This window comes from Sceloporus occidentalis, unplaced genomic scaffold (genome assembly GCF_023333645.1).
Source record: "Sceloporus occidentalis isolate IW3139 unplaced genomic scaffold, rSceOcc1.0.p SCAF_5, whole genome shotgun sequence".
Classification (NCBI taxonomy): domain Eukaryota; kingdom Metazoa; phylum Chordata; class Lepidosauria; order Squamata; family Phrynosomatidae; genus Sceloporus; species Sceloporus occidentalis.
The window spans coordinates 83,851,232-83,879,169 of NW_028316985.1; the positions used below are offsets into that span (position 1 = coordinate 83,851,232).

General features: G+C 39.2%; 2 protein-coding genes across 4 annotated transcripts in view; one reads left to right on the plus strand and one right to left on the minus strand.

Moving 5' to 3' along the window:
• LOC149312415 (F-box and leucine-rich repeat protein 13-like) overlaps positions 1-27,938 on the plus strand; it is an 81,340-nt gene that overhangs the window by 20,364 nt on the left and 33,038 nt on the right. For both annotated transcript variants that reach the window (XM_089524593.1, XM_089524594.1), the window contains 3 exons: positions 11,246-11,298; positions 24,521-24,621; positions 25,735-25,864. In XM_089524593.1, coding sequence (XP_089380719.1) covers positions 11,246-11,298; positions 24,521-24,621; positions 25,735-25,864 — 284 coding nt within the window. The remainder of the gene's footprint in view (positions 1-11,245; positions 11,299-24,520; positions 24,622-25,734; positions 25,865-27,938) is intronic.
• On the minus strand, positions 3,310-27,881 carry LRRC17 (leucine rich repeat containing 17). 2 transcript variants are annotated; one of them, XM_089524596.1, is made up of 5 exons: positions 27,826-27,881; positions 25,805-25,891; positions 9,029-9,932; positions 6,168-6,323; positions 3,310-3,867 (listed from the first exon to the last, which is right to left on the minus strand). In XM_089524596.1, the coding sequence occupies exons 3-5, from the start codon at positions 9,792-9,794 to the stop codon at positions 3,464-3,466; spliced, it is 1,326 nt and encodes a 441-aa protein (XP_089380722.1). In that variant the 5' UTR covers positions 9,795-9,932; positions 25,805-25,891; positions 27,826-27,881; the 3' UTR covers positions 3,310-3,463. The 2 variants fall into 2 exon arrangements, with proteins under 2 accessions (XP_089380722.1, XP_089380721.1); XM_089524595.1 differs by lacking the exons at positions 25,805-25,891; positions 27,826-27,881 and adding an exon at positions 15,821-15,899.

Here is a 27,938-nt window from a genome sequence, read left to right on the forward strand (position 1 = left end):
TTATCTGTGCCAGAATGTTTCCCAGCCTTAAAAAAAGTCAGATTTACTTGGGATCTTACAATCCTTGTTTACAGACTAGAAGAATAAATACTTTGAAGTCACATTGTGCTTGAAGTGCAGAGAATAGCAGGACAAGTGTGTGGGAAGAGATGTCAGTGAGCTGATACCAGAGGTTGTACTTTCTCAGCCAGCAAGGTTTTTAATACTGATAAAGCTCCTCTTCCCTCTATTTTCTCCTCTTACTTTCTTATCACTTTCCTTCCCATTTCTTCTTTTATTCCTCCCCTTTGTTAGTGCTGACAAAGCCAATACGTTATTCTGTCTCTTTATACTAGGCAGTAATTTTATAAAGGTTCTCATAGGCCTTACTTTTGAGTAGATGTCATACAAGCTCACAGGGGTTAATGGTGTTCATTTTTGTACTGTACTTAAATATAGGAAACAACTTCTTGTGGACTTGTTTTGAATTTAAAAACTAAAGAGTCATTACTTTCAAACTGGATATTTATGGATTACTCCTGCTCCTGCCTTTTCTCTTCACACTCTGATTTTCTGTTTGTTTCTTTTAGCCTTTTTAATGTGCAATGTGGTTCTTACATTTGCTTTTTATTCTTCTGTCACTTCTGACTTATGGTGTCCTAAGGTGACCATATCACAGAATTTCCTTGGCAAGATTTTTTCAGATTGGGTTTGCCTTTGCCTTCCTATGTGGTTGAGAGAGTATAACTTGCCCCAGGTCACCCAGTGGCTTTCCATGACTGAGTGGAGATTTGAACCTTAGGCCTGTTACAGACTGCCAAAATAAAGCTGCTTCGGGTCTCTTTGGAGGTATGCTGTTTAAATGATGCATGGGTCCTAAGAGTCCGGAGGTCGCACCAAAGCCACACTCCATTCCTAAGCACTGGAGTGCAGCTTTGGTGCATCTTCCGGATTCTTAGGATGCATGCATCATTTAAATAGCATACCTCCAAAGAGACCCGAAGCAGCTTTATTTTGGCAGTCTGTAACAGGCCTCAGTCTCCAGAGTCACAGTCCGATGCTTAAACCACTACACCACTCTGGCTCCCACTATCTACCTTATCTTGGGCCTAAGAATATGTATTTTTGTTGGTTTCTCATTGTTCCTACCTTTTGCTCTAGCTTAGTTAAAAAACAGCTTCCTTCACCCACAGCCCTCTCTTTCTGGGTCACTAAAAGCGTTACAGTGTTTTTTAAATTCTCAGGGGTTTTTGAGCTATTTGCTCTTCTTTTAAATTCTTGGAAAAGTAATTAAGACCGTTGCTATATTCTTTTTATTCTACTTCTGCTCCAGAAGGCAAACATTTTAAAATGAAGGTTGTGCAATGTGGTAATAGTAGTGGTGGTTGTGGTAGCACTAGTAATAAATACTCTTACAATTACCAGGAGGTGAGTTCAGCATATTATTTGATCTAGGAAGAAAACTATCTAAAATGTTTACAAATATTTTTTCTTATAGATAATTTGGCTTTCCATATGTGAAGAATTGAACATCATCTCAGTTACAATGTTTAAAATCCATTGTGTCAATAAAATATGCAATGGATCAAGTTAGTATTTGTGTTATTGTAAGAACAAAAAGAGACCTTTCCCTCTTTTTAGTTTTTTTGATTTGGCAGACTTCTTTTTGAAATTTATTTGTTCTTTTTACTGTATTTTTACTGGAGATTTAAGTGATATACAGGTCCCTACAGCCATGTAAACAATCTTGTTTGGATGTTCCCAGTTTGCTGGGCAAATCACATATTAATTGCTGAACAATTTCTCTATAAAGTATTATGTGAATAAAGTTGTTGTTGTTTTTTTTGCTTGAACAAGGATTGGAGCTGTCTTTTAAAAAAAAACAACACACACAACTACTGCCACTTTGACTGCTTCTCATGCTAATTTACAGTCTCTGAATTATTTTTTCTCCTTTAGTCAGTTAGGGAAACATAAGGTTGTTTACTCTCCTTGGACTATTTTTCTCTTGGAAGAAAGATTAATTATCTATTTAGTCATGAACCTTTCTAAGCAATCAAAAGTTTATAACTACTTCTAAGCTTTGCATATTTTAGATCCCCATTTTTCTCTTTAGTGATTTAATGGGATACTTAGATTGTCATCTTTGGCTTATTTCATATTCACCTATTTTCGGTTCCAGCAATTACACTTTTCATTACTCACTGTAATAACATTTTATTCTCCCCACAAATAATGTAAGCTTCTGGGCTGTAATTTAAAATTTCAGACCATAAGGCTGAGCAGCTGGCTCAAGGCAGGCTTCAGATCTGCTTCTCTCATTCCAGCAACATTTCTGTTCATACAAGTCCCATATCAGCTTGTCATCCTTTCCCCTCCTTCTATTGAAATTGTCTAAAGACAAAATGTTGAGTTTAGAAGAAAATCATTTTTTCATTAAGGATTTTTGTCAATGAGGAATTTTGTACGTTCAGATGGAGCACCATGTATTACTGTGAGACCGTGTTCTCAATAGCCTGTTTACAATAATACCTGAGATTATTGTAGAGACAATTTAGAAGAAATCAAGTTTTTAAAATTTGGACATTTTCTCTGCCTAAAGAACTTAGGATGCATTGCTGGTGGGTTCTGAAGCTGCACCGTACTAAAATGAATGGTGCGTGCGCCCCGTGCCACAAGCACGAGCCCCATTGGATAAAGGTGTGGTAAATGGCAGGTGTAACCATGTTAGGTAAGCCTGCATTGTAAATTAGTAGAGCAATTGGCCAATCAGGCCAGGTAACTGTGATAGTCAATCAGCAGATAATAAATACTGTCAGAGTCTGGGAGCATATTGGTATTGTGTGCTCTCCATGCTGGTAGAAGTTGTAGTGCTATCCATACTGTGGTTTGTATGCTGATATGCAAGAAGCCATGCTATGTTTATTTTTGCTAAACTTGTTTGTACCTAGCCGTATTGCTATGTTTTTGCTTTGACTATTTTTATTATGCTGAGTAAAGCTATATTTTTGTTGCTGTACCTCCATGACTCTGCTGTGATCTGTTTCACCACCTCAACAGTTAACAACACTTACTTTGAGTAAACATGTCTGCAGTCTTCTATACTTGTTTGTGGGTGTAAACCCTTTTAATACAGTATAACTAGATTTATATCTGAATCAACATGTATGTGATTTAATCTTTAGGAGTCTTGGGCTCAACTTTGTCAAGAGGTTCACTTTACTGCTGAAAGGTTTTTCCTGCAGTAATTAATATCCTGGTAATAAACTTCTACAACATTACCAAACTTAGCAGAAACAACACATGGCAAATTAAAAATGGTATGTTTATTATGTAAAAGTACTTAATACCATATTGTGATTAGTACTGAAAAATATTTTAGCAGATAGTCCCTTATGAACAAACACAACAATTAACAAAAAATATAAACTACCTTTTTTTCCCTTACAAAAATATAAAAGGCTCAACTGTAGAGGTGAACAAATTAACCTATTAAAGTAACAATTACTCCATGTTTCTTTCCTGTTTGAACTGGGTGTTGTTTGTGCCGTTCCCATTCTTCATCTTCTGTGTCCTGTTCAAATGTTTCTGGGTAAATGGAGAGCTTGTCTTTGGGACACTCTTCATAATAACTTCTGACATATTTCCCAACAAGCCAGCCTTTGTATTCCTCAGGTTTTCTGCATTCTAGGCCATTATAGTGAACACTGTAGTGGTGCTTCAGCCAGTAGAAAAGATAATGAATATTGTAGTCACATCTCCAAGGGTTTTCTCTAAGCCATAATATTTTTAGAAAATACAAATCTTCTAATACCCCATATTCAAAATTTTGCAAGGAATTGTTTGATAAGTCTAGTTCTTCCAGGTTGATGAGTCCTGCAAAAGCAGCTGTTAAAGAAAAAAAACTAGCAATGATAAATCATTCATCTTTGTGCTTAGACTGAGAAACCTATATTATTAACATTACATATTGGCTAAACTGCATGTAGGTTACGTAGTTTGGAAATCTTCCTTGGCTTTAAAGAAAGATGGGAATGACCCTTCAAATGTGGTTATAACTTGTGATTTGTGTGAGCTGAAAACAAACTCTCAAAAGGTGTTTGATTAAACATAGACCTAGATGTTATTCAATCCAGGTAGAAGAGAAAGCCCAACTGAAGCCAGACATTTCTTCATTGTCCAGCTTAAAAGGGCTCATTAAACCAAAGCAGCATGAGAAAGATGTCTTGAGAAATCACCTGTGTCTTGGCACTGAAGACATATATAGAGTTGGCCTCTAGAGGGAGATAAGTATGTGAAAGTGGATGGCCAGTCCTATCTGTTCATTGTCTCCATGGGTCTTCTGCTTGTGATTGTAGGTTGTACATATCTTGGTGTATGAGCAGTGAAAGTGTCAAATTGTTCACACCTTAGTCCACTGCAGAAGCATTTTGACACCATCAGATTCTGGCCATAGTAGTCCATTTCATCCAGATTTTGGTTACAAACTTTAGAACAAAACAGACTATTGTATCAAATTTTGAAGTTAGTTTAATATTACGATTTACAGTTGGCCTTCCACATTTGTGGCTTTGACTTGTAATTAATGCAATGTGGTTTTAATTTTATGTTGTTTTAATAATTTTACTATGTACATCGCTTTGATCACTGCGGAAAAGTGATATAGAAATAATTTTTTATTATATATTATTATTATTTTGCAGATTTGATTATTTGCGGTTTTGATAAATATCTTCTCTCTAGAAATTTTTAGGTCCTCCAGCGCAACTCTTACAGAACTTGACTATAGAGTTGTGCTGAAGAGCCTAGATGTTCCTAGAGAAAACACTTCTCTAGGCATTTGTAGATCCTCCAGCATGGTTCTGTGGTCAACATCTGGCAGATGTTGCACTTGAAGACCGGGAGAGTCTTAAAGAGGTGTTCTCTCAAATAAAAAGAGTTGTGGGTTTTTTAAATTTTGTGGTTTTTCCACATTCACGGGTTTTTCATCCCTAATTCCAGTGAACCGGGAGGGAACACTGTACTTGCCTGTGTGATAGCCCATACCATTGGACCACTATATTTTGAAGTGAGGGACTGAGCAGATGGGTCAGGGCTGAGCTCTTGCTTTCCTGGTCCTATGTGCTCACCTGGGTTGGCAGCGGATGGATGAGTGTTTATATGCCTGTCCTCATGCTGCCCCAGGACCCAATGCCAGCATACATTCATTACCTTGCCACACCATCACTTGTAATGGGAAGTCTACCACCACTGCATCTGACTTGGAAACATGGTGTGACAGGGGCTTCTAAGTAGGACTGACAGTGATAGTGTGGCAAAGTAAGGAATGTGGGGGGGGGGGGGATTTAAACAGCCAGTGTTTGCTGCAGAATTTCCAGGAAACTCTGCAACAAACTAGGGTCAAACTGACCCAGGGTAAAGGCTGTTTACATCAGGATTGGGCAGGATCCACTGGATCTGTGACCAGTCTGCCAGGATCTGGCCCGTTCATGGCCCCAGAGCTTTGCCCTGCATCATCTAAACAGGACGATGGGAACTTTTGCTTGTGTGGACAATCCCACAGACAAAGTGAGAAACTATGATTAATGCTAGACTTCCTAGTTTGTTTTTGACTTATGCAAAATGAGGAATGAAGCTGCTGCATGCATACTTAAAGGCTAGTTCCTATCTAATTTTATTAAATTGAGCATCAACTGTGTGAAGCTGACTTGTGTGTATTGTTAAGTAAATAAATATTACAAAAATTATTTGAAACTGAGGACTAAGCTCAGTTGTTAGTCATAACTAAGTTGATAGGAATGTGGTAAGTGCTCAGTATGATTTTCGTCATGACTACTGGGATTTTGACCCATATGGACTTCAGCATACCTTGCAACAGTACAGACCTACAAGAAGAGCCCAGTGGCAAATTAGATATCTTTGAACATTACTGTGGCTCCGATGTACTAGATGCAGAATAAAACTGAAAACCATCCGATTAATTTGTTATGGTTTTTGCTTTCAGTATGTCTGAACTTCCCTATGGAAAAACAATAGAATTGACACTTCATTTTTTAAAAAATATGTCAAAAATAAATAAAATAAGCCATAATCTGAAGAAAAATACTCCACATTACACCATAGGAAAAGCATATATGCATATTATAAACTTAGGTACTATTACCATTATCATGATAAAATCTTCTCACCTGGGTCTATGTGAACCATTCCATTGCTACTCATGTTTAATACCTTCAGGTCATTAATATCTTCAAACTGCTTGGGTCGTAGCTGCTTAATTTTATTGTTAGAAAGATCAAGTTTAACTACATCTGGAGGTATGTTACCAGGAACTTTCTTTAACTCTTAAAAGAGGAAAAGAAGAAGAAAAATATTATAGACACGACAGATTCTTTGCTACAATCTCCACATCATAATTTTCCATTTAAATACATGTATGTCTACATGGTTTATGCAGGTACTTTTGTTGGTGCCTTTTAGCTTTTAAGATAGATGCACAGAGTAAAGGATATTATTCTGTACAACACCAAATTCAACACAGTTCATATGACCACAGAAACACAGACAAAACCAAATGGCTGTTTCGTAACAAAATAATCTTAAAATCGTACATTTCAGTTCTTTTGTGGGTTTCTTGTTTGTGAAGTTATGATAGAATAATAAAATCTTAGAGTTGGAAGAAGCCAAAAGGGCCATCTAAGGCCACCCCTGTAATGTGAAAATGTACAACTGATGTACTCTTGAAAGATGCCCATCCAGCTTCTTTTATAGACCTCTAAAGAAGGAGGATCTATCATTCCCAGAGGCAGTCCATACCTTCAGTCTATCAAATAGTTCTTACAGTAAAGATGTTATTGTGATGTTAGATGTTGCAAATGGGTCATAAAAGGATACATTTTATTATCCTTATTTAGTTTGATTTATATGCATAACATTCACATGGAAATCAGGATTAAACTCAGAGGAAGGAGGTATGAAAATTGGAGGAAGAAACATCAATAAAGATAAAAACCTGTTAGAGAAAATTAATTCCTATTTTCCTATTACCTTTGATACCATTTCTGTGTCATCCTCTATTTCTTAATATGGATAAATGGAAACATTTTAAGTTTTGGGAACAGGCAAGGCTATACAGATCTCTTCCCCAAACCAGTAATTGTAAATTAGTCTCTTTCCTTAAAAAATTGGATGTGTATTTATGTTTGGCAGCACGTTTAAAGATTGCATATAACTGGAAAAGCTTAAATATCCTCAGCTCATTTACATCAGTTCCATTTCATCAGCTGTGTGAGCAGCATCGAAGGAACCTCTCCAATCCTTGCTTCACTTTTTGTTACATTTTAACATCTTTTTTTACTTTTGACTTGGTTTGAACTCTTCCTTTGGTTTGCTCCTCTCAAAATGTCTGACCATTTGGACCGGTTTCTGACTAGTCTCCTGCTTGCTCCCTGGTTTGTTTGTTTGCAGTTATATTTTAGCTTAACTCAGACTGTTCTGGACTTTCTCCTCCTTTTAAAAGATGCACTAATTGTGATGCAAAGTTATTGGGCAGAGAGTCATTCCTGTTGTCTTCAATGTTCCCTGCCTAAGAAGGGAGCAAGTAGTTTCAAGAAAGAGGCAGCCTGGATCTCAAAGGAAGTTCTTTTTTCTGTTGCTAATGAAGTTTAAATTTCATTTCCAGGACTTTACAACTCTTTGGCCGTACACAGACTGGCAGAAAGCGTTAGATGCTCTAACTCTGTCCTCCATGGTGCCATTTTGGCACGCGCCAGTCCACACATTGCACGCCATCATAATGCACCTCTGGCACTGCATCCACATGATGCAGCGCCAAAGGGGCGTCATAAAACCACGCCACCATGGCTATGGCACCCCTTGGAGGGCGCAAAAAGGAGCTGCTTTTTGCGTCTCCTTTTTGCACTCTCCAGAGGCCAGATTGCCACGGCCTGATCTGGCCAGGAAAGAGGCAGCTGCATGCCACCCCTTAGGGGCAATCTGTACTCCCAGAGCCCCCATGGCCAAAAGGGAGGAGTGGTCTCTGCCTACATGGATATCTCATGGATATCCCATACCTCTATACCATCTTTACTGAGAATAACAAAAACAACACCTTGACAAAATGTAGGCCAAAGTCTCAAACTTCATCATTTTTTCTTTCTCAAATATGTTTTTTTAACACCTTTGCCTGAAGAAGCAGCTAGTGAAGCCTTGAAGGCTTGCATCATATATTTTGTGCATTTTGATTGTCATAATAAAGGTATTGGTGATTTGTGGATTTTGACAGTTGTTGCTCTTTGTTTTATGGCCAACATAGCTACCCCTAGATATGGTAGTTTGGTGGAGGAGGGATTTCACATGCTTCAAGTGCTGGCTTGTGCCATTCCTCATGCATCTGCCTCATGCTCCACTGAGGATGCTGAGATAACAATGAAATGGACAGGAGGAAAATGTGTTTTATACCTTCTAATCACTCTTGGGAAAGTGGGTTTCCATGGCTGAATGGGGATTTGAATGCTGGTCTCCAGTGTCATAGTCTAGCATGAAAACCACTACACTATGGTAGTGGTGCACCATGCTGGCCACACATATGGTACATATGCTGAATTTTGTCATGCCATTACAATTTCATAAACTTATAGCATAGTGTATTGATGGTTATGCTTAATGGCATATCAATCAGAGTTTGACCAATTAAAAGCTAAAACATTTTGAAAATGTACAATTGGTCCCATGTATCCACAGATTCTTTACTATCTATGGGTTGAATTTTTTTAAAAAAAATATACATTACAAAAAGCAAACCTTGATTTTGCCATTTTATATAAGGGACATAATTTTACTATGTCACTGTATGTAATGGGTCTTGAGCATCCATGGGTTTTGGTATCCATGGCGAGTCCTGGAATCAGATACCAAGGGTCCACTGTATATCCTGACCTTCCAGTGCTTATGGGGAAATGAATTATAACTTTGTGATTGCTGCACAATTATAATATTGGGTCATCATGTACAGTAAAAATGGGAAAAGGTATAATTGTCATAAACAAACCTTTCCTTCTGCAGTCCAGTGTTTGTACAGGAAACATATAAATGTGGCAGAGAGAAGAATCAACTTCAGGTGTAGCAACTTCAGATTTTGGTACTGCTAAGTTAGAAGGGTCCTGTCTTTCGCCTTCACTACACAGCTGTTCAACGTTTACCATCTTCAGCTTTTGACCGTTTAGTTCCGTTGGATGGACACATTTTGCATAATTTCCCAGATTCCTGTTTCTTGGAAGCTGCAGCATTGTTATAAGAGTTTCCATTTGACAGTTACATTGCCAAGGGTTATCATATAGGCGCAAATAATTTAAAAGAGGCATATAAATTAATACCTCTTCAGACAAAGTCTTAAGTTGATTGTGCTGGAGTAAAAGTGTTGTTAATTTGTTTAAACCAAAAAAAGCCTGGTCCTCAATTTTTGATATTTCATTCTGTTGTAAATCTAAGCTTTTTAATTTCTTGTACTTTGAAAATATATTGTTCTTCAGTTTACGAATCCTGTTTCTTGCCAGAAGCATGTGTTTTAAATCCTCAGGCCAATCAGTCTGTATAAATGTCAGTTTTCTTTCTTGGCAATCTAAGTATTTATCATGAAGATAAGTATATACATCACATGAGGGGCCTGGAATATAGCGCTTAACAGTGCTGGATGCTTTTCTTAAGCCATTTGTCTTTCCATTATTTGCTTTGTTTCTTGAACTTCCATTTCTTGCCTTCCTAAAGTCAGCGGCTTTGCAAAAGAGAAGTAGTAGTATAATCGTAACCACTTGCATCCTGACATCCAGCTGGCCCCAATTACTTTGTATGACAGCTGGAACAGTCAGAGTATTCCTTTGAAATCTGAGTTTGGAAATCTTAAAACTAGTGTGATTCAGAATCAAGGAGGCACAGCTGGGGTATGAGGAATCCTTCTGTTGAAAGAAAAGCAGAACATTATGTATTTCTATAGAAGATTATATAATAAACTAAAATTGATTGCATATAAAAATCATGTCAAAGTCACGTCTAGTATAATCTATACAGTACATTGTGTCATCAAAATAATTTTTTGCAGAGGTAGTAATGGCATACTTCCATAGTTCTAGTGTCATGTAAGTTTTTGTACAGTGACATAAGGCAGGGATTTCTGTAGATTAATTTGTTCACAATTTATTAAACTAAACCAAGTTGGGGAGCCTCGTTAAATTAATACAACAACTTGACATCATCAGAAATTTAAACATGGCTTGTGTAATTTCCACTATACTGAACACAATGAAAAAAGGCTTCAAAAGTTGCATTCAGTAAATTTGTCATGAAATGAAATCAGATATTATTTTCTGTTCTATACACAAATTTTATTATATAGAATTTCAATTGCATGCATCATTATACTTTTTGATCCAGACTTAGGCCCTGTACATACTGGCCATTAACGTTGGCATGGGGGCAGGGTTAAGGCATAGTGTCTTCACAATGCACGCCCGATTCTGCCTCCCAGGGCGCCTCGACTCCGCGTGCCACTCCACATGGCATGCAGCATTATGGTGCTCCTCTGACGCTTCATCCATATGACATAGCACTGAAGGAGTGCCATATAGCTGTGGCAACGTAGCTATGGCACCCTTTCGAGGGTGCAAAAAGGAGCTGCTTTTTGCAGTTCCTTTTTGCGCCCTAGAAAGGTCAGATCGAGGCCGCGGCATGAGGTTGCCATGGCCCTGATCTGGCTAGGAAAGGGGTGGCATCCTGCCACCTCTTAGGGGCTGTATGTACAACCCCATAGTGAAGCTTAGAACAGACCTACTGAAATCAGTTATTGTATGCAAGTCTCATTTATTTTGATGGGTCTGCTGTAAACATGACTGCAATTCTGTATACTTTTTCCTGAGATAAGCCTCTTTTAATTGAATGGAACTTCAACTGACTAGACATGTATAGACTGTATATGTCAATCCAATGCATGTTGCTCAGAACTTGGAAGTGAGTCCCATTATGTTCAGTGGGGCTTACTGCCTTATAAGTGTGTTTAGTATTGCCACCTAAGATTTATCTTCTCTTATATAATGAAATGTTGGCCAAACCAGACTTCCTTGGCTTTTCTATATTTGTTTATTACATCTGTATTTTCCCCTATATTCCAAATTTTAGATTGATATTATTCTGTACTGTTGATATTATTCTATACTGTTAAATCCTACCTTATGCTTTTCACGTAATTCAAGTTATTATCTTGTTCTTATTTTAGGTCGATGCATCAATTTGCAAGAGTTAAATGTCTCTGAATGTCAAGGGTTAAATGTAAGTACATATTAATATTACAAATGTAAGATGCCTTTACTAAAAGTTCGAAATAATAAATTGTAGGTCTAGTTTTGGTTTCTACAGTAAGAACAGTTAGCAAGATATTATCTAAAAAGGTTTATATCTGAAAGCCATGTGACTTATTAGGTTGCTACCAAGAAGGAGTTTCAGGTCCAAAACACACTGCAGAAATAATCCAGTCTGAGACCGCTTTAACTGCCCTGACTCAGTGCTAGGGAATCCTGAGAACATTAGAATATTGTGACACTAGAACTCTCTGACAGGAAAGGCTAAATGTCTTACAAAACTAAAGTAAAGGCTGATTTCCTTTTTGTGAACAAGAGTGCATACATCGAATGGAGTGTTCCCAGCCTGTTCTGCAACTCCCTGTGTTCCCTTTAAAAAAAAAGTCAATCTAAAACTTCAGGAGATGAGAGAAATGGACAGACTGACAAGGTTGTTAAACAATAGATCTGAGGACAATTGGAAGAAAGAGTGGCATCCAATATTTGTATTATGGGATAAACTATATGATATCAAGGAAGACCTGTGGAAATAAAATAAGCTAGGATACATGTTTAATCTGGTTTTACAAAAGGGATAATTTTCTTTCTCGATGTTCAGACTATGAACTGAACGCCATAGCTAATCTGTAATTCATGTTGATATCTTTGGATGGTGGATATCTATTCATGTAAGCTTATTATAATTTGTATTATTAACTTTGTCTATGTTATAATTTTCTTTTTATACAATTGATGAAGAATAAAAAAAAAGTCGATCTGGTGTTTGGGATGGAATATGTCATGGAGGACTGCAGATAACAGGGAAGGTTGTAAATCTCCCTGCCCTACAATGAACAGAGGAACAGTTTGGATCTAAGCCTATATTGTCTGGTTTTGTGTTCATTCTCAATAAGATAAATTGTGACCACTGTGGTCATTCTGTTGCTCGTTTTACCTTATAATTAATTGCTATATAGTCAATTCGAATGAGGTGGAATAAATACCAAAAACAAAGAGAAAGTTCAAATGTAATACTAATTCATTTACATTAATAATGTAAATTGCAATTTAGTGTTATGACCCGAAACAGACAGGCTTAAAAAGCCGGTTTCCATGTGGCTTGGAGGTTTGGCGATCACATGATGCATGTCCCCAACCTGTGTGGAAGCCACCCTGAAGTTGTGCTGGGGCCACCTAAGGTGGCCAAAAAAGTAGATCTTTTATGCTTCTTGCTGTGGTCCATTTGGGACTGTGACAGCAGGTGCTCTCAGGGCCATGGCATGTGGTCACCATAGCCTCAAGGCAACTGGGCAGGGAGTGGCTTCAGGCCTGTCCCTTCCTGTCCATCTGTTTTGCCCCTGTGTCTATGAATGAAGCTTTGGGATTCTGCAGTCCATATTCCAGATTATCCTTTTGCACAGCACAGAGGAGGAATAGAACAGGATTATTTTTACTTTGTTGAATTTGTGGTTTTCTTTAAATAGCAGTCTGGAACTGTGGCTTAAAATAAACTTTAGTAAGTTGCTAGACAACCCAGCCACAAGCCCTGTATTGTTTAGCTGAATTGTTTAGCAAATTAGAGTTTAGTTTAAATCATGCTTCTCAAGCTGTCTGATGTGAGGGTATGCCAATTATTTTTTATTCAGGGGTCCATACTGTATTTGTGCCCATTGGCTACAATTGCTTCTTTCTTTCCTGGAAGCTTGCCAGGAACCAGCAGTCAACGGGTGAGGGACATGCGCTAGTCCAGGGACACACCACAATGAGTATCACTGGTTTAAACTGCAACTCCTCGTTTGAACATCATGAAACTCCACAGGCATTGGCAATAAAATAAAGGAAATTCTGACATTTTATAATGACTCTTTTTTGCTTACATATGTAGCACTAAATTGTGATTCAGCATTTCATTCACATGCAGTACAAATAATACAAGTTGTAGTATCTAGTACTAATTGTCAACTGAAACATTATAATCGCTTTTGTTCCGAGACAGAAGGGATAGGTAGTGGGGTGGGTACAGTTTGGTCTACTGAATAAAAGCCCCCCCCCCTCATAAATAAGGAATATTTTCTAATATTTTCTAAAACAACAGCAAACCAAAAGGAAGCATTGAAAAATGCTTTGGCTATAACTTCTTAACTGTAGTTAACTATTTATGTACAGTTGCCCCTCCTTTTTTGCGAGGGATCCGTTCCGGACACCCCCCCCCCCCCCACAAAATGGAAGAAATGCACATATTCAAGCCCTATTGGCTTGAATGGAGGAGTGCTCCCGCAGGAGCATGCAAGTGCACACCATGGGCATGTGCCCCATTTTAACTCCCTCTGTTTACCCACCGTGGAGAATCGAGGTGCACAGATCCCAAGTCCACGAGAACGGAGGGAAGACTGTAATTTATTTATTTATTTATTCTATTTACATCCTGTCTTTCTCCCTGCATGGGAATCAAGGAAGCTCATAGCCATTTCAAACAAAGTACAATTAAAAATTATAAATACAAAAGTTTTAAAAGAATTAAACCAAAGTTTTGTTTAAAACACACACATTAAAAGCACAAGTAATAAATATTTTAAAAGCACATTTAAAACCTATTGAAATAGAAACACAATTTGTTGTTTTTGTGTGCCTTCAAGTTATTTCCAGTTTATGATGATCCTAAGGCGAACCTCTCAGAGGGGTTTCCTGGCAAGATTTGTTCAGAGGGTGTTTGCCTTTGTCATCTTCTGAGGGTGAGAGAGTGTGATTTGCCCAATGTCTGCCAGTTGGTTTCCATGGATGAGCGGAGATTCGATCTCTGGTTTCCAGAGTAGTAAAGTGTTCAACCCACTTGCTACCCAAAGAACAGGTGGGCGGGGGGCTGGGTGCATCCCCACCAACTGTCAGCATTACTTCTGATGTTGGGGAAATTAGCTTTGCAAGAGGTTTGGGAAACGTTTGAACTGTGTGTACCAATATGTACCAGCCCTATCTGGGAGGATTCCAGTTTTTGGGTGAATTAAGGAGGTTTTATTTATTTTAAAAAAAATATGCAGGGTGCAATCACAATATGAGAAATCAGTTCACACAAACGCAGCATACAGAGCTAACTGAAATGGAATATGGGAAGAGGATAGTGGAGTTTTTAAGGGTTTCAGTGGGGTTATAATTACCTGTCCAAGTAGAAGACCATAGAAAGCCAGAGTGGCTCAGACTGGGAGGTCTGAGGGTGACACAGAACATACACAGAGTGCGAGTGTGTATATGGGCTGGACTGTGTGTGCAGAGGTTAGGTTTTTAAATCATAGTTATTTATACTTTGGAGTTAACCCTAGGCAGTGGGATATTTAGCCAGGTAACAAAGACTGAATTACTTGTCCCAGGAAATGATAATGGCATCCACAGCATTCCTATCATCTACTAAACTAATGACTTGATCAAGAAAAGGTTAGTTTGGCAGGACAATAATCTCAGAATCACTGACAATAATATTTGAGAATTCCTGGAGAACTCTTAGCAGACTGAAGGAGGGCAGTTGTTGTCTCCATCTTCAAAAAGGGGAGAAAGAGGACCCAAACAATTACTGCACAGTCAACCTGACATCAGTACCAGGAAAATGGATGGAGAATGGATCATTAAACAGACTGTCTGTAAACACTTAGGCTGCATCCACACTGCAGAAATAACCCAGTTTGACACCAGTTTAACTACCATGTCTCAGTGCTATGGAATTCTGGGATTTGTAGTTTGTGAGTTATTTAGTCTTCTCTGGCAGAGAACACTGGTGCCATAATGAACTACAAATCCTACAATTCCATAGCATTGATCCATGACAGTAAAAGTGGTGTCAAACTGGATTATTTCTGCAGTGTGGATGCAGCTTAAGAAAAGAAGGCTGTGATCACTAAAAGTCAATGTGGGTTTCTCAAAAACAAGTCATGCCAGACTAATCTTATATCTTTATATATATATATAGAATTGCAAGCTTGATAGATGAACAGAATGCTGTGGATGTAGCAATCTTGCTTTCCATGATATTCTTGTAAACAAGCTAGTAAAATGTGGGCTAGACATGTTACTGTTAGGTAGATTTGTAATTGGTTGTCTGACTGAACCCAAAGGGTACTCACCAATAGTGCCTCTTTATCCTAGAGAAAAGTGACTAGTGAGGCGCCAGAGGTTCTGTCCTTCTATTCAGCTTCTTTATCATTTATTTGGATGATGGAACAGAATGCATGCTTATCAAATTTGCCAATGACACTAAATTAGGAGGAGCAGTTAATACCCCAGAGGACAGGATCAGGATTCTAAGTGGCCTTAACAGATTAGAGAGCTGGGCCAAAACTAACATTACAGTAGAGAAAAACATAAGGTATACACAAGTAATCTTAGTAGACAACAAGCTAAACATGAGTCAGCAGTGTGATGTGGCAGCTAAAAAAGCCAATGTTATTCTAGGGTGCATCCATAGGAGTATAGTGTCTATATCAAGAGAAGTAATAGTGCCAGTCTATTCAACTTTGGTCAAATTTCACCTGGAATACTCTGTCCAGTTCTGGGCGCCACAATTCGTGAAACATATTGACAAACTGGAACATGTATAGAGGAGGGCAACCAAAATGGTAAAAGGTCTGGAAACCATTTGAAGTGGCTTAGATTGCTGGGTATGTTTAGCCTGGAGAAAAGAAGGTTAAGAGGTGACATGATAACCATGTTTAAATATTTAAAAGGATGTCATGTTCAATCAATCAATCAATCAATCAATTATTACGGTCATAGACCAGCACAAAAAGAAAGCAAGCAATTTTTACCATTAGGTACAATTTGACAAAATAGCATAAAATACAGAATGGTATAAGATACAATAATAGGTAAGATACAATTTGATAACGTGGCCAAGAGCCCTATTTTCATGTCAGACACAGCGATGGAGAGCTTTTTAGTAGGAGTGACATCATAGAAGCTAAAAAGCATGCAGAGGCTCATTTGCCACAAACCAGGGGTCAAATTGACCCAGGGAAAGGGCTGTTTATCCCAGGAGACATACATTTCTGACACTGGCTAAAGATCCACAATACAACCAATGTAATATCATCATGCAGTTATGAAGTTTTGAAGTACTTCTGTAGGACAGCACCAGAGAATTGTGCAAAGTCAGTGAGTTCAGGTACCATCTATTTTCAGGGTCATAATACAGTCAGCTCTCTGTATCCGCAGGGGATTCATTCTGGAGCCCCCTGTGGATACCAAAATCCACAGATGCTCAAGCCCACATTGTCCCCAAGGGCAGTGCATGCTCACAGTCGTGCTGCCCTTAGGGACAGCCCCCGTTTTCCCGTGGCCATGCATATACACATGGCCACACCATCATTGGGCACAATTTAATGGTGGTGCAGCTGCATGCATGCGCCACCATTGGGGACAACAAGGGCTTGAGCATCCATGGATTTTGGTATCCACAAGTGGGGTCTGTAATGGATCCTCCACAGATACTGAGGGCTGACTGTAATCGTGAGAATATTCCAGGATCACAGAAATCTATTAAACTGTACACAGTGCATGCAGACTATCAGGTGGGATATATATGGGGAAATGTACTTCAAATAGCTCCAGAATTATTCATTCCTTCAATCTGGGATTGTTACTAAAAGAGGAAAAGTGTGTCTCAGTAGAAATCAAAGTGGGACAACTCTTGGTTAAAGAAAAAGTACTCTGAACAAAGACTTTTAAAAATTATACTACATATCTTAATCAGTTTATTAATTGCAAGGATGGTTGGTGTTATCACCAAACAACTGTTTTATGAATAACAGTTGTCAATAAGGTAGTTATTGTTGTATATATTCTCATTGAACTGTTTATAAACCCTTTCTCTAGTTTGGCAACTTACCAGGAAACACTTTGCACATCTGATGAAATGTGTTGGGCTATAATCTTCAAGACCCTTATGCCATGATAAATTTGTTAGTCTTTAAAATGTCACAAAACCTTTTTTTTCTGCAGTAGACTAATGCAATTTATTCCCTCTGGATCTGGACTGCAAGAAGGCATACAGAGGTTTATGTAGATACTACAAGACCTGTTACACTGGTTTTTGCCACCACAAAGGAAGCTATAATCGTGACAATACACACTTCACAAACAGGACATATGATAGCAATTTTATTTTCATATTACTTTTATCCATTAAATTACATTGATAATATTTATGTTCTATAATATAATATTGATTTGCATACACAAAACAAGATACAGCACACCCGTGCCATACGCGGGTGCGCTTTACGCGGCAGAAGGGGCGTGGCGTCCCATTCAATTGCATGGGCGCGCGTGCCCGTTGCGCCCTGCGCGCTGCCGCGCCACCGTGCACGAGCCCTATTGTTTACAATGGGACTTGAGCATAGGCGGAATTCGCCTTACGTGGAGGTATCTGGAACGGATCTCCGCATAAGGCGAGGGCCCACTGTATTTGCAAGTGTATTTGGGATTATTTATGTGGATGCTGGTTTTCAGACATCCTTCTTACTAGGCATCTTTATTAGTAGAAAGACATAAATATTGAACGTTGAAAACCATAATGTTAAATAGCAAATCAACATCTTTTCAAATTTATATGATTTAGCAAGGATACATTCCTTGTGAGTACTACAACAAACTGAAGTTATTAAAATGTTTTAGTTGAAATCAGTATAAAGACTATTTTGGAGATAATCTCCTAGATGAATGTGCACTGGCTTTACGCTAGCCTAACCTCACTGTTTTTCCTGAAGAACCTATAATACTAATTGGCAGGATAAATGATGTTCTGCAGTGTTACTCAAACATTTTATCCTTGGGACCCCCCCTTTACATCTACATGCAGATGTTACACCCTTCTGATGTAGTATATGAATAAAATTATTTTATTTATTTAGTGTGCATATTTTCATTCGCACATCATATTTTAACATTTTATAAGGAAATAACATCATTCAAATTAAAACTGTTTTATTTAAATAAATTCTGTATTTAATTAAACACATGTGTAGATCCTACATGTAAAAAAGATTGGGAAGGGAAGGAGGAGAAGGAACCAGGGGCTCCAGTCTCATGCCCCCCTTGAACAACTCTCACACTCTTCCTGGTGGTCCTGTTGCACCATTTGAGAACCACTGATATGCCATATGTGTGGAATCATCTTTCCAATATGGTGTTGGCCATTGGACTATGAGCATTGGACTATGACTCTGGAGACCAGAGTTTGAGTCCTGGCTCAGCCATGGAAACCAGCTGGATGACCTTGGGCAAGTCACACTCTCTCAGCCTCAGACGATGTCAATGGCAAACCTCGGAAGAAACTTGCCAAGAAAACCCCATAAGTTGTCATAAGTTAAAAACTACTTGAAAGCAGACGTCAATAACAACAATTAGCCATTTCCATAATTACGTATGCAAACAGGATGGCATTTCAATAGAAGGTAACCAAGTTGGAGGAAAACGTAGAGTGGAGGAAAGGTGGAAGAGATGTCAGTCCAAATAATCAAGAGCCAAACTAGACATGACAGTAGCAGTTCTGTGGTTTTAACCATGCTTTTACCTCACAGATTCAAAAGGAGACACTGATTTCAATAGTGTATAAAGGACCCGTTCCGCACGGGCGTAAAGTACGTCCCCGGGACATACTAGGGTTAGGAAAGGGCGTCCTTTACGCACACCCCTAACCCTAGTACATCCTGGTGATGTACAAAATGGCGGTGCCCGTTCTACATGGGCGCCACCATCTTGACGTCGCACATGTCCTGTGACGGAAGTGACGTCGCGAGTGCGCCATTGGCCACTTGCGGCACCACTTCTGGGGTGCAAAAAGAAGCCACTTTCTGCAGCTTCTTTTTGTTGCGTCTGGGAACTGTGCAGTTTGGCCGCTGTGGTTCCCGGATGCAGCAACTGGTGGCACCGGCAGAGCGCCCATTTTGGGCACTCTGTAATGTGCCAAAGTGAGGAATTGAGTTTATATGTACAGTATATATAAGAATATATATAGTGTATATATGTGAGGAATGGCCATAGTTGTTTCCTTTGAGGTTCTCTCCATCTTACCAATCCATTTTCTGTGGTAAAACTATACATAGTTGGATGAGAAAGCACTTCAGAAGATAAGCTATCAGGAGGAAAATGACAGACATAGACAACCTTGAGTGCCACCTCATCCACACATTTTTATTGTGGGAACATGTAACCACTTATTTTATATGATGGAGCAGTTTCATATTTAATCAAAGAGCTGTGACTATCTTGTGTTGTTTGCTCCTACATGCTTATGTTTTAGGTCACATACTTGGAGAAAGTCCTGATATAAATTAAACCAATCAATGATACTTGCACTAACTGCACAATATATAATCAGTTTTTGATGTCATCAGCAGGAAGACTGGTAGTATTGGTTGGATATTAGAAGAATTATGCTTCCATGGTTTGCTCCTACTTCTAGGGTCAATTTTAGAGAATAACACTGTTTGACTATTCCTCAGCTCATTGGTCCCTAAGATCTGTGGTTCCCCACTGCCCTCTGGTTCCCTATCAGTCAAATAGTCAGTGGATTTGGACCAGAGTCTCACCAGTATACTGATAACACACATCTTATACAGTCCCTATAACATCTGGATCAGGTGTGGCTATGTGAGTCTTTGACTGATGGCTAGATGCATGGGTATGCTTAATAAGGGTTAATAAAAAGAGAGTCCTGGCAAGACAGAGGACTTGTGGGTATGTGCTTCCTCCATCTGGAACGTAGGGCTATTATTTGTAATGGCTGGGATTGCACTCATGCTGAAAGAGCAGGTTCATAGTGTGTAGGGACTCTTGAAGAAGGGGTGGGCAACTGACAGATGTCCAGGGGCTTCACGGGCTCCTCTCCACAAGGTGCAGCCCAACCTTTTTTTAAAACAAATCCAAAAATGTTTTCACTCATCATACCTCTGTCTCTCTCTGGGATGTGCGGGTGACAATTTTCTCATTGTGGGGGCTCAGCCGCATTAAACCCAAGGGAGGTTTTTTGCAAAACAGGAAGAGAACCAGACGTCACTTCTAGCTTTGAAAAAAGTTATCTCAGTGTCAAACAGCCCTCCCTTCTCCCATGGTGCAATTGCCTCCTATGTTTTGTAAAGGCATATTTGGTAAACAAAAGTTCAGATCAATTTGGGAATGATTGAATCTTGAGGGAGGAGTTTGCCTGAAACCTATCCATGGCCTAGATATATTTCTGCTTTTGAGGCTCAAGTGAATCAGCTCAAGAGTGCCAGGTTTCTCCTTGATAGGGATAGCCTACTCCCTGTACCAGGATAGCCTGATATATGATTGGGGCTGCATATACACTGGAGAAATAATTCTGTTTGACACTGCTTTAACAGCCGTGGCTCAATGCTATGGAATGCTGGGATTTGTAGTTTGTTGTGGCGCAAGAGTTCTCTGACAAGCTACCATAAATATCACACAAAACTACAAATCTCAGAATTCCATAGCATTTGGCATTACATTTAAAGTGGTGCCAAATTCCATTAATTCTGCAATGCAGATGTAGCCCTGGTAACCTTGACCATGGATTCTTGCAATGCACTCTTTGTGGAACTTCTTATAACATTGATCCAGAAGCTTTAGCTAATGCAGAATGTTGCGGCTTAATTGTACTAATTGTACATGAAAGAATTGCACTAGTCTTTGTTGTTGTTGTTTTGTTAACAGGGCAGTTTTAAGGTATTGGTATTGGTATATAGACTCTTTAACAGCCTGGGACCAGAATATTAGAGAATTCATTCCTTATCAATTTAGACAGTCTGAGAGTACTGGAAGTGCTCTTGGTCATTCTGCATGGCTGCAAGGTCCACTTGGAGCTATCTTTTAGTGTGTCAGCTTACTTTTTGCAGAGTTTCCATCCAGCTAATGTCAGGCATGCACAATACAGCTTTACAAGTTCTGGAAGCTAATCAAACTTTCCCTAGAGGCAATACACAGAAGAGTTAATACAAAAGAGATGAGGGAATGAATGATTGAGGGCCATATGAAGACAAACCCCAAATGGGGAAACATAAATCACGAGGAACAGATAATAGCCTAATTGGAATGCTACAGTGCTTACAGACTGATGCAACTTTAGTGCCAACTGAAATATGCCAACAAATATGGAAAACCAAGTGGTGGTCAACAGACTGGAAATGCTAGATATACATACCAATCCACAAGAAAGGAAATACAAAAGACTGCAGCAACTATAGGACAATAGCACTAATCTCACATTCAAGCAAAATAATGCTCAAAATTCTGCAGCATAGACTCCAACCATACATGGAGAGGGAAATTCCAGAGGTGCGAGCAGGATTCAGAAAAGGAAGGGGCACTAGAGACCACACTGCAAACATGAATTCCAAAAAAGAGTCACCATGTGTTTCATAGACTGCAGCAAAGCATTTGATTGTATAGATCACGAAAAACTATGGAATGCACTCAAAGTCATGGGGGTGCCACTACATCTGATAGTCCTGATGAGGAATCTGTACCAAGGACAAGAGGCCACCGTCATAATAGAATTTGGGGAAACAGAGTGGTTCCCAATAGGCAAAGGGGTCAGGTAAGGCTGCAGGTTATCACCCTACTTGTTTAACTTATATGCTGAAAACATCATAAGGAAAGCAGAATTAGAAACAGAAAAAGGAGGAGTTAAGATAGGAGGAAGCAACATTAACAACCTAAGATATGTGGATGACTCCATAATATTAGCAGAAGACATTCAGGAACTGGAACAGTTTATAAGGAAGGTCAAAGATAAAAGTGCAAAGGCAGGTCTGATGCTGAACATAAGGGCCTGTTACAGACTGCCAAAATAAAGCTGCTTCGGGTCTCTTTGGAGGTATGCTATTTAAATGATGCATTGGTCCTAAGAGTCCGGAGGTCACGCCAAAGCCACACTCCATTCCTAAGCACTGGAGTGCAGCTTTGGTGCAGCTTCCGGATTCTTAGGATGCATGCATCATTTAAACAGCATACCTCCAAAGAGACCCAAAGCAGCTTTATTTAGTTAGTCTGTAACAGGCCAAAGAAAACAGAAATAATGATCACAGAAGAAACATACAAATTCAGTCTAAATGAGGAAATTGAAATAGTTAAAGAATTCCCTTATCTAGGATCAGACATTGACCAGAATGGAGACTGCAGTCAAGAAATCAAAAGAAGACTAGGAGTGGGAAGGGCAGCTATGAAAGAACTGGAAAAGATACTGAAGAGCAAAGATGTACAAGTGAGCACTAAAGTCAGAATCGTTTAGGCCACTGTATTCCCAATTACCATGTACAGATGCAAGAGCTGGATAGTAAAGGAAAGAAACAGAAAGAAAATAAACTCACTCAAAATGTGGGTGCTGGAGAAGAGTACTTGGGATACCATTGACAGCCAAGATAATGAACAATTGGGTTCTCGAACAGATCAAAGCCTCCTTTTAACCATCCATTAAGAAGCCAAGCTCTTCCTCCAGTCCATCTGCCTTGGTCCAGGCCTCAGAGGTGGAGAAGATCTGCTGGACCTGATCCTATTCCCCACCACCACTCCCTTCTCCTTTTGTGTCGTGTCTTTTTAGATTGTAAGCCTGAGGGCAGGGAACCGTCTGACTAAAAGATTGTAGGTACAGCGCTGTGTAAATTTACAGCGCTTTATAAATAAAGGTTAATAATAATAATAATAATCAAACCAGGGCTCTCCATGGAAGCAAAGATGATCAAGTTGAGACTATCATACATTTGCCAGATAATGAGAAGGTACGGATCACAATAATGCTAGGAAAGGTAGAGGTAGAAGAAAGAGAGGAAGACTACAAACCAGATGGATAGACTCAATCAGGGGGTTATGGGCATGGGCTTGCAGGATCTGGGCAAGGCAGTGGAAGATAGTGATTCTTGGAGATGTTTCATCCACAGAGTTGCCATGAGTTGCAACCAACTCAAAGGCAGCTAACAACAACAACATACCACTAGGGATTTTTTTTCTATACTCAGATGAGTTTATAAATATAATAACTAAATGAACATGTCTCCAAAGTCAGTCTGTATTTTTGGAATCATTCAAAAGAACAAGCTAAGCCACAAATGTGATGTAACTGAGATGTTTCTCAGTCCCACAATCTTTCAACAGCTTCTAGTTTTCCACTAGTAGGCAGGAACATCACTATAGCTGTAAGTTTATTAGTTGCTCTCATGAGCATGCTGGAAATTCACAATTATAAGCATTATTTGCTGCAAAGGCAGTAAAAAGATCCTTGTGCAAAGAAAATCACTGTCCCCTCCTCCAAGCCTTTCTTAAGGGGACTGGGGTAGAAGCAATTTGTGCAAGCAGAATCCCTCCCACTCATGCAAACTGCCTGTGCCAATTGATCCTCCTCTTTCAGTACAGCTCCCTTCCAACATGCCCTTGCCTTTGACCAATTTCCCTTTCATGAGGTTTATTTTGAGTACATCTTAGCAAGAACAATAAGAACAACTTTCTTTATGCAAGAAAGCTAAAGAGGAAAAGAGCAGCTATGAGAGTCATTCCCCTTCAAAGCATATTAGATAATATTCTACTTTGAGATGCACATTCAAATTTGTGGTCCTGATCAAATGGCTTGTAGTTCCCTTTTCTGAACAGAAGTGGGCCAACGAGTACAAGAAGCTGCTATATAAGATAAAAATATCCAGAGCTGCCTGTGTGATGAACTTTGCTGGATAAAGTTCATACCTGTGCTTGATGAAATTCACAGGTGATTGCGCAGGCCAACTGTGACAGCTGTCAATAACAGGAAGGAAATGGTTTAGGACTATATACCATGTACTGAAACTAAAGGCTTTGCATTTAGACATATACCATCTACCATTATGCATGAAGTTCTCTAAGGTTATTACTCAGGCCTGTTACAGACTGCCAAAATAAAGCTGCTTCGGGTCTCTTTGGAGGTATGCTATTTAAATGATGCATGGGTCCTAAGAGTCCGGAGGTCGCGCCAAAGCCACACTCCATTCCTAAGCACTGGAGCGCAGCTTTGGTGCAGCTTCCGGATTCTTAGGATGCATGCATCATTTAAACAGCATACCTCCAAAGAGACCCGAAGCAGCTTTATTTTGGCAGTCTGTAACAGGCCTCAGTTACCTTTTATACTCCAGAAAAGATTATCCTAATGACAGAGTGGCAAGTAAGTTATGGGCTCCAGGTAATTTCATTTGGTTTTCTTTACTGAACAGGATGAATTAATGAGACTTGTATCAGAAGGTTGTCCAGCTCTCCTTTACCTTAATTTATCACACACAGATATTACAAATGGGACACTAAGACTTCTGCCAAGGTAAAAACATGTTGTCCATTTATAATCAAATGAAAAAGTATAACCTTGGCCACAAAACCGAGGGTTGTACTTCCTTAACAGACATTACCCTCCCTCCCATCATTATGGGTGTTCCCTTCAAATGTGTAGTTTTTGCTGACTTGTGAATGCCCTTAAAACATTTTCCTAAAGTAACTTTGTTGCAGAGCATGATGGCTGTATTTCTAATGTTAAGCTGTAATTTTCTTTCTGCAGGCTTTCATTTGTGATAATTGTAGGATTGCATTACTTATTTATTTCTGCTACAATATAATTGCATAACATTGAGTGAATAATGAAAAATAGCTGTATTTGCATTTTAAAAATATATGAAAACAGATGCCAATGGTATAATTTCAGAGTAGTATATATCTGCCTTGTCTAGTGCACCTTCTTTGTCTGTCACTGAATATAATTAATGAAGCCTTTCCTGTTGTAAATAGTCATGCAATGCAATCCTTTGCTTGTTTACTCATCCTCAGTGGGACTTAACTCCCAGGAGACTATGTTTAGCATTGCTGCTTTACACTTTTATGTGGTAACTTTACTCTGGAAACAATTACATGAGTAGGAAAAGTTTAACAATTTTAAAAATTGTTGTATTCTTTTAACAGCATTTGATAGAATTCTGGTTATGACCTTAAACACATACAATTCATAATATCAATGTGAAGTTAGTGGTATAAAATTGTTCTCAATATTGTTAATGGCTGTTACGCTTCCAGCTTAGTTTATAAATGTACAACCAAGCAAAATACATTTTAAATCAGATTTTATCTAAAATACAATATGCAGTGTAATTCTATGCATGCCTACTCAGAGGTAAGTCCTATTCAGTGCAGTGGGGCATACTTCCAGGTAAGTATGCGAAGTACTGCTGCATCAGTGCTGATATTAAACAGTACAAAGTGCACACGACAAGGAAAAGTGAAGCATAGTATGCTTTTTACTAAAGCAGAGAGAAATCCCCTGCTAAACTCCACCATCCACCCACATTATTAGCAATTGTATTAGCTACAGTATCATACAGTATCATCAGAATTCTATAAATACACTTATAACAATTGATTTTTCTTTCTTTTTAATCTGGTAAAGGGGCTTTCCCAACTTACAGTATTTAAGTTTAGCTTACTGCAGAAAATTCACCGACAAAGGTTTACAGTACCTTGGCTCTGGAAGAGGATGTCACAAGCTCAGCTATTTGGATATTTCGGGCTGCCTCCAGGTTTGCATTTCAGTTTTCTCTTTCATACTGTAGGGAAAGAAGTCTTCTAGAGGTCTGGCGACACGCAGCACTCATGGTATACTAAAGGAGTACAAGCACTGCAGCAAACTTTTGAGAGGTTTTAAATTACATTACCACAGCTGCTTAAATTTTCCCGAGGAACAGCACTATAGGCTTTTGGCTTTCTTCCAGTGGGTGTCTTAACTATAAACAACCAGTCCTTATTGCATAATGAAGACATGCATTACTTTGAGGAGTGGACTTAAAACATGCTTACTATGTGCTATGTTACTTCCATGTGTACAGTTTGGAATTCCAAGTCTGCAGAATGTAAAAATACTGATATGTCCCCTACTGAGTGAGCAACTAATAGAACTTTTTGTTTGGGACAGGGTTTCTTTTATATTAAAAAAATTCAAACTGGCAGTGAGCAAATAGCCTTTTCCTTATTTTATTTTGTAACTTATTTCATGGTAACTTGACACCACTGTTTCAGCAGGGAATTCCACATATTCATGCTCTTTTGGCCAAAATTCTGGACATCTGGATAATGTTAAAGGATTTTTAAACTCCAACAAGAAATTCCCAATTAAACATTGGCATATAAACATTATGGACAAAAATTAGAGTTTTATAGAAAGGATAGTGAGCAAGAATACCTATGTAAGATTAGTACATGGCCATAGAAGAAATGTGAATCCATGACAAGGATTCCTTCTGGATCTTCACCACACCCAGTCTTTGATGCAAAAACTCTGACATTATTTGTCTTCTAATGACATTCTGTTGATGAGTTCAATGTCTGAGTGATACCTGGGACAAGCAAGTCAGTGTCTCTCCAGTTCAGTTGGCCCTGAAGGAACTATCTACTTACATAGAACATAACTGCTTTCCATCACTCAGGCACCACTCTTGGTATCAGTCATCCTTCTGTCACTCTACAAACCTGGGGCATAGGTTCCATGTCTCCTTTTACTTCCAGTCTAGTACATAGCTTGAGCTGAAGAGCTCCCTGGTGTGATTCACTTCCATCACTACTCCTGGTCCCCATATTATGCGTAGGATTCCAGTCCATGGGTCCCATGAGACTGCATCTGTCAAAACTATTATGCTGCTCACAAGGACAGATTACTATCTGATTATTGCTTTCCTTATATTAAGGCAAACATTATTGACACAGTTGTCACAATAGATCTCTCACCGTGACTTGCTACTGCCCTTTGCATATTCAACGAACAAATCTCTCCTATCAGAAGCCATTCTTACGCTAGGCTTGCCTTTGGTTCCATTGACTCTCATCTGTGGCAACTGCTATTTTACAACCGCTTGCACTCTCAAGCATCATAGCTTTGGATTCAGAGTTGATGCTGACTTTTCCAGCCAGTTGCCAGCCTCCTAAATTTATGCTTCTAGCACCTTCCGTACTGAGTATTATTTCCTATTTCAATGGTTCTTAACTTTTTCTTTACCAGGGATCCCCTTTAAATATATTTTGTTGCCACAGACCCCCAAGACTTAACTTGATATCTAAAACCCATAAATAATAATAACAATAATGATGATGAGGAGGAGTGAATAATTAACAATTACACTATCAAGCATTCTCTCAGAAGTGCTGGAGGTGGGAGGAGGGAGACTTTTCTCTTACTTTTCCCCACCATCTTGCAGCTGGAACTGATTGAACAGCAACATGCAGAGCCAGACAGCTAGGTACCCATTGCCTTGGCTCCTGTCACATGGCCTCTCCACTCCAAGGAAAATGTGAACCTGAGCAGCTGAACAGTAGCAGAATGGCCACGTGACAGGAGCCAAGGCAAAGCCTGGCTAGGCCGGGCCTGCATGGTGCTGGTCAATCTGCTCTGAGGCTGGAGCAATTGAACCCTGCTCCCTGGAAACAGGTTATCATCTAGCACTGTCCAAAAAAAGCACCTGTGCATATGCAAGTCAATAACTCTACCCACCTTGCAGCCCCGTCTCGGTCTTCTCCTCTGAAGAAAGCAAAAAAAGGTGGGGTTTGAAGTGTTTCTGACAGGAGACTGGACTGCTTCCTGCTGGAAAGGTGGGGAGGGAGAGG

What these genes read in the sequence shown, in the direction of transcription:
- LRRC17 (XM_089524595.1), bottom strand. Translation starts at nt 15,883, where the DNA reads ATGTTCCAGTTTGTCAATATGTTTCACGAATTGTGGCGCCCAGAACTG. An exon ending in AACTGGACAGAGTATTCCAG is followed by an intron (nt 9,933 to 15,820) that starts GTGAAATTTGAC and finishes TTCTTTCAACAG; the next exon opens with AAGGATTCCTCATACCCCAG. An exon ending in AATGGTTCACATAGACCCAG is followed by an intron (nt 3,868 to 6,167) that starts GTGAGAAGATTT and finishes TTTCTTTAACAG; the next exon opens with CTGCTTTTGCAGGACTCATC.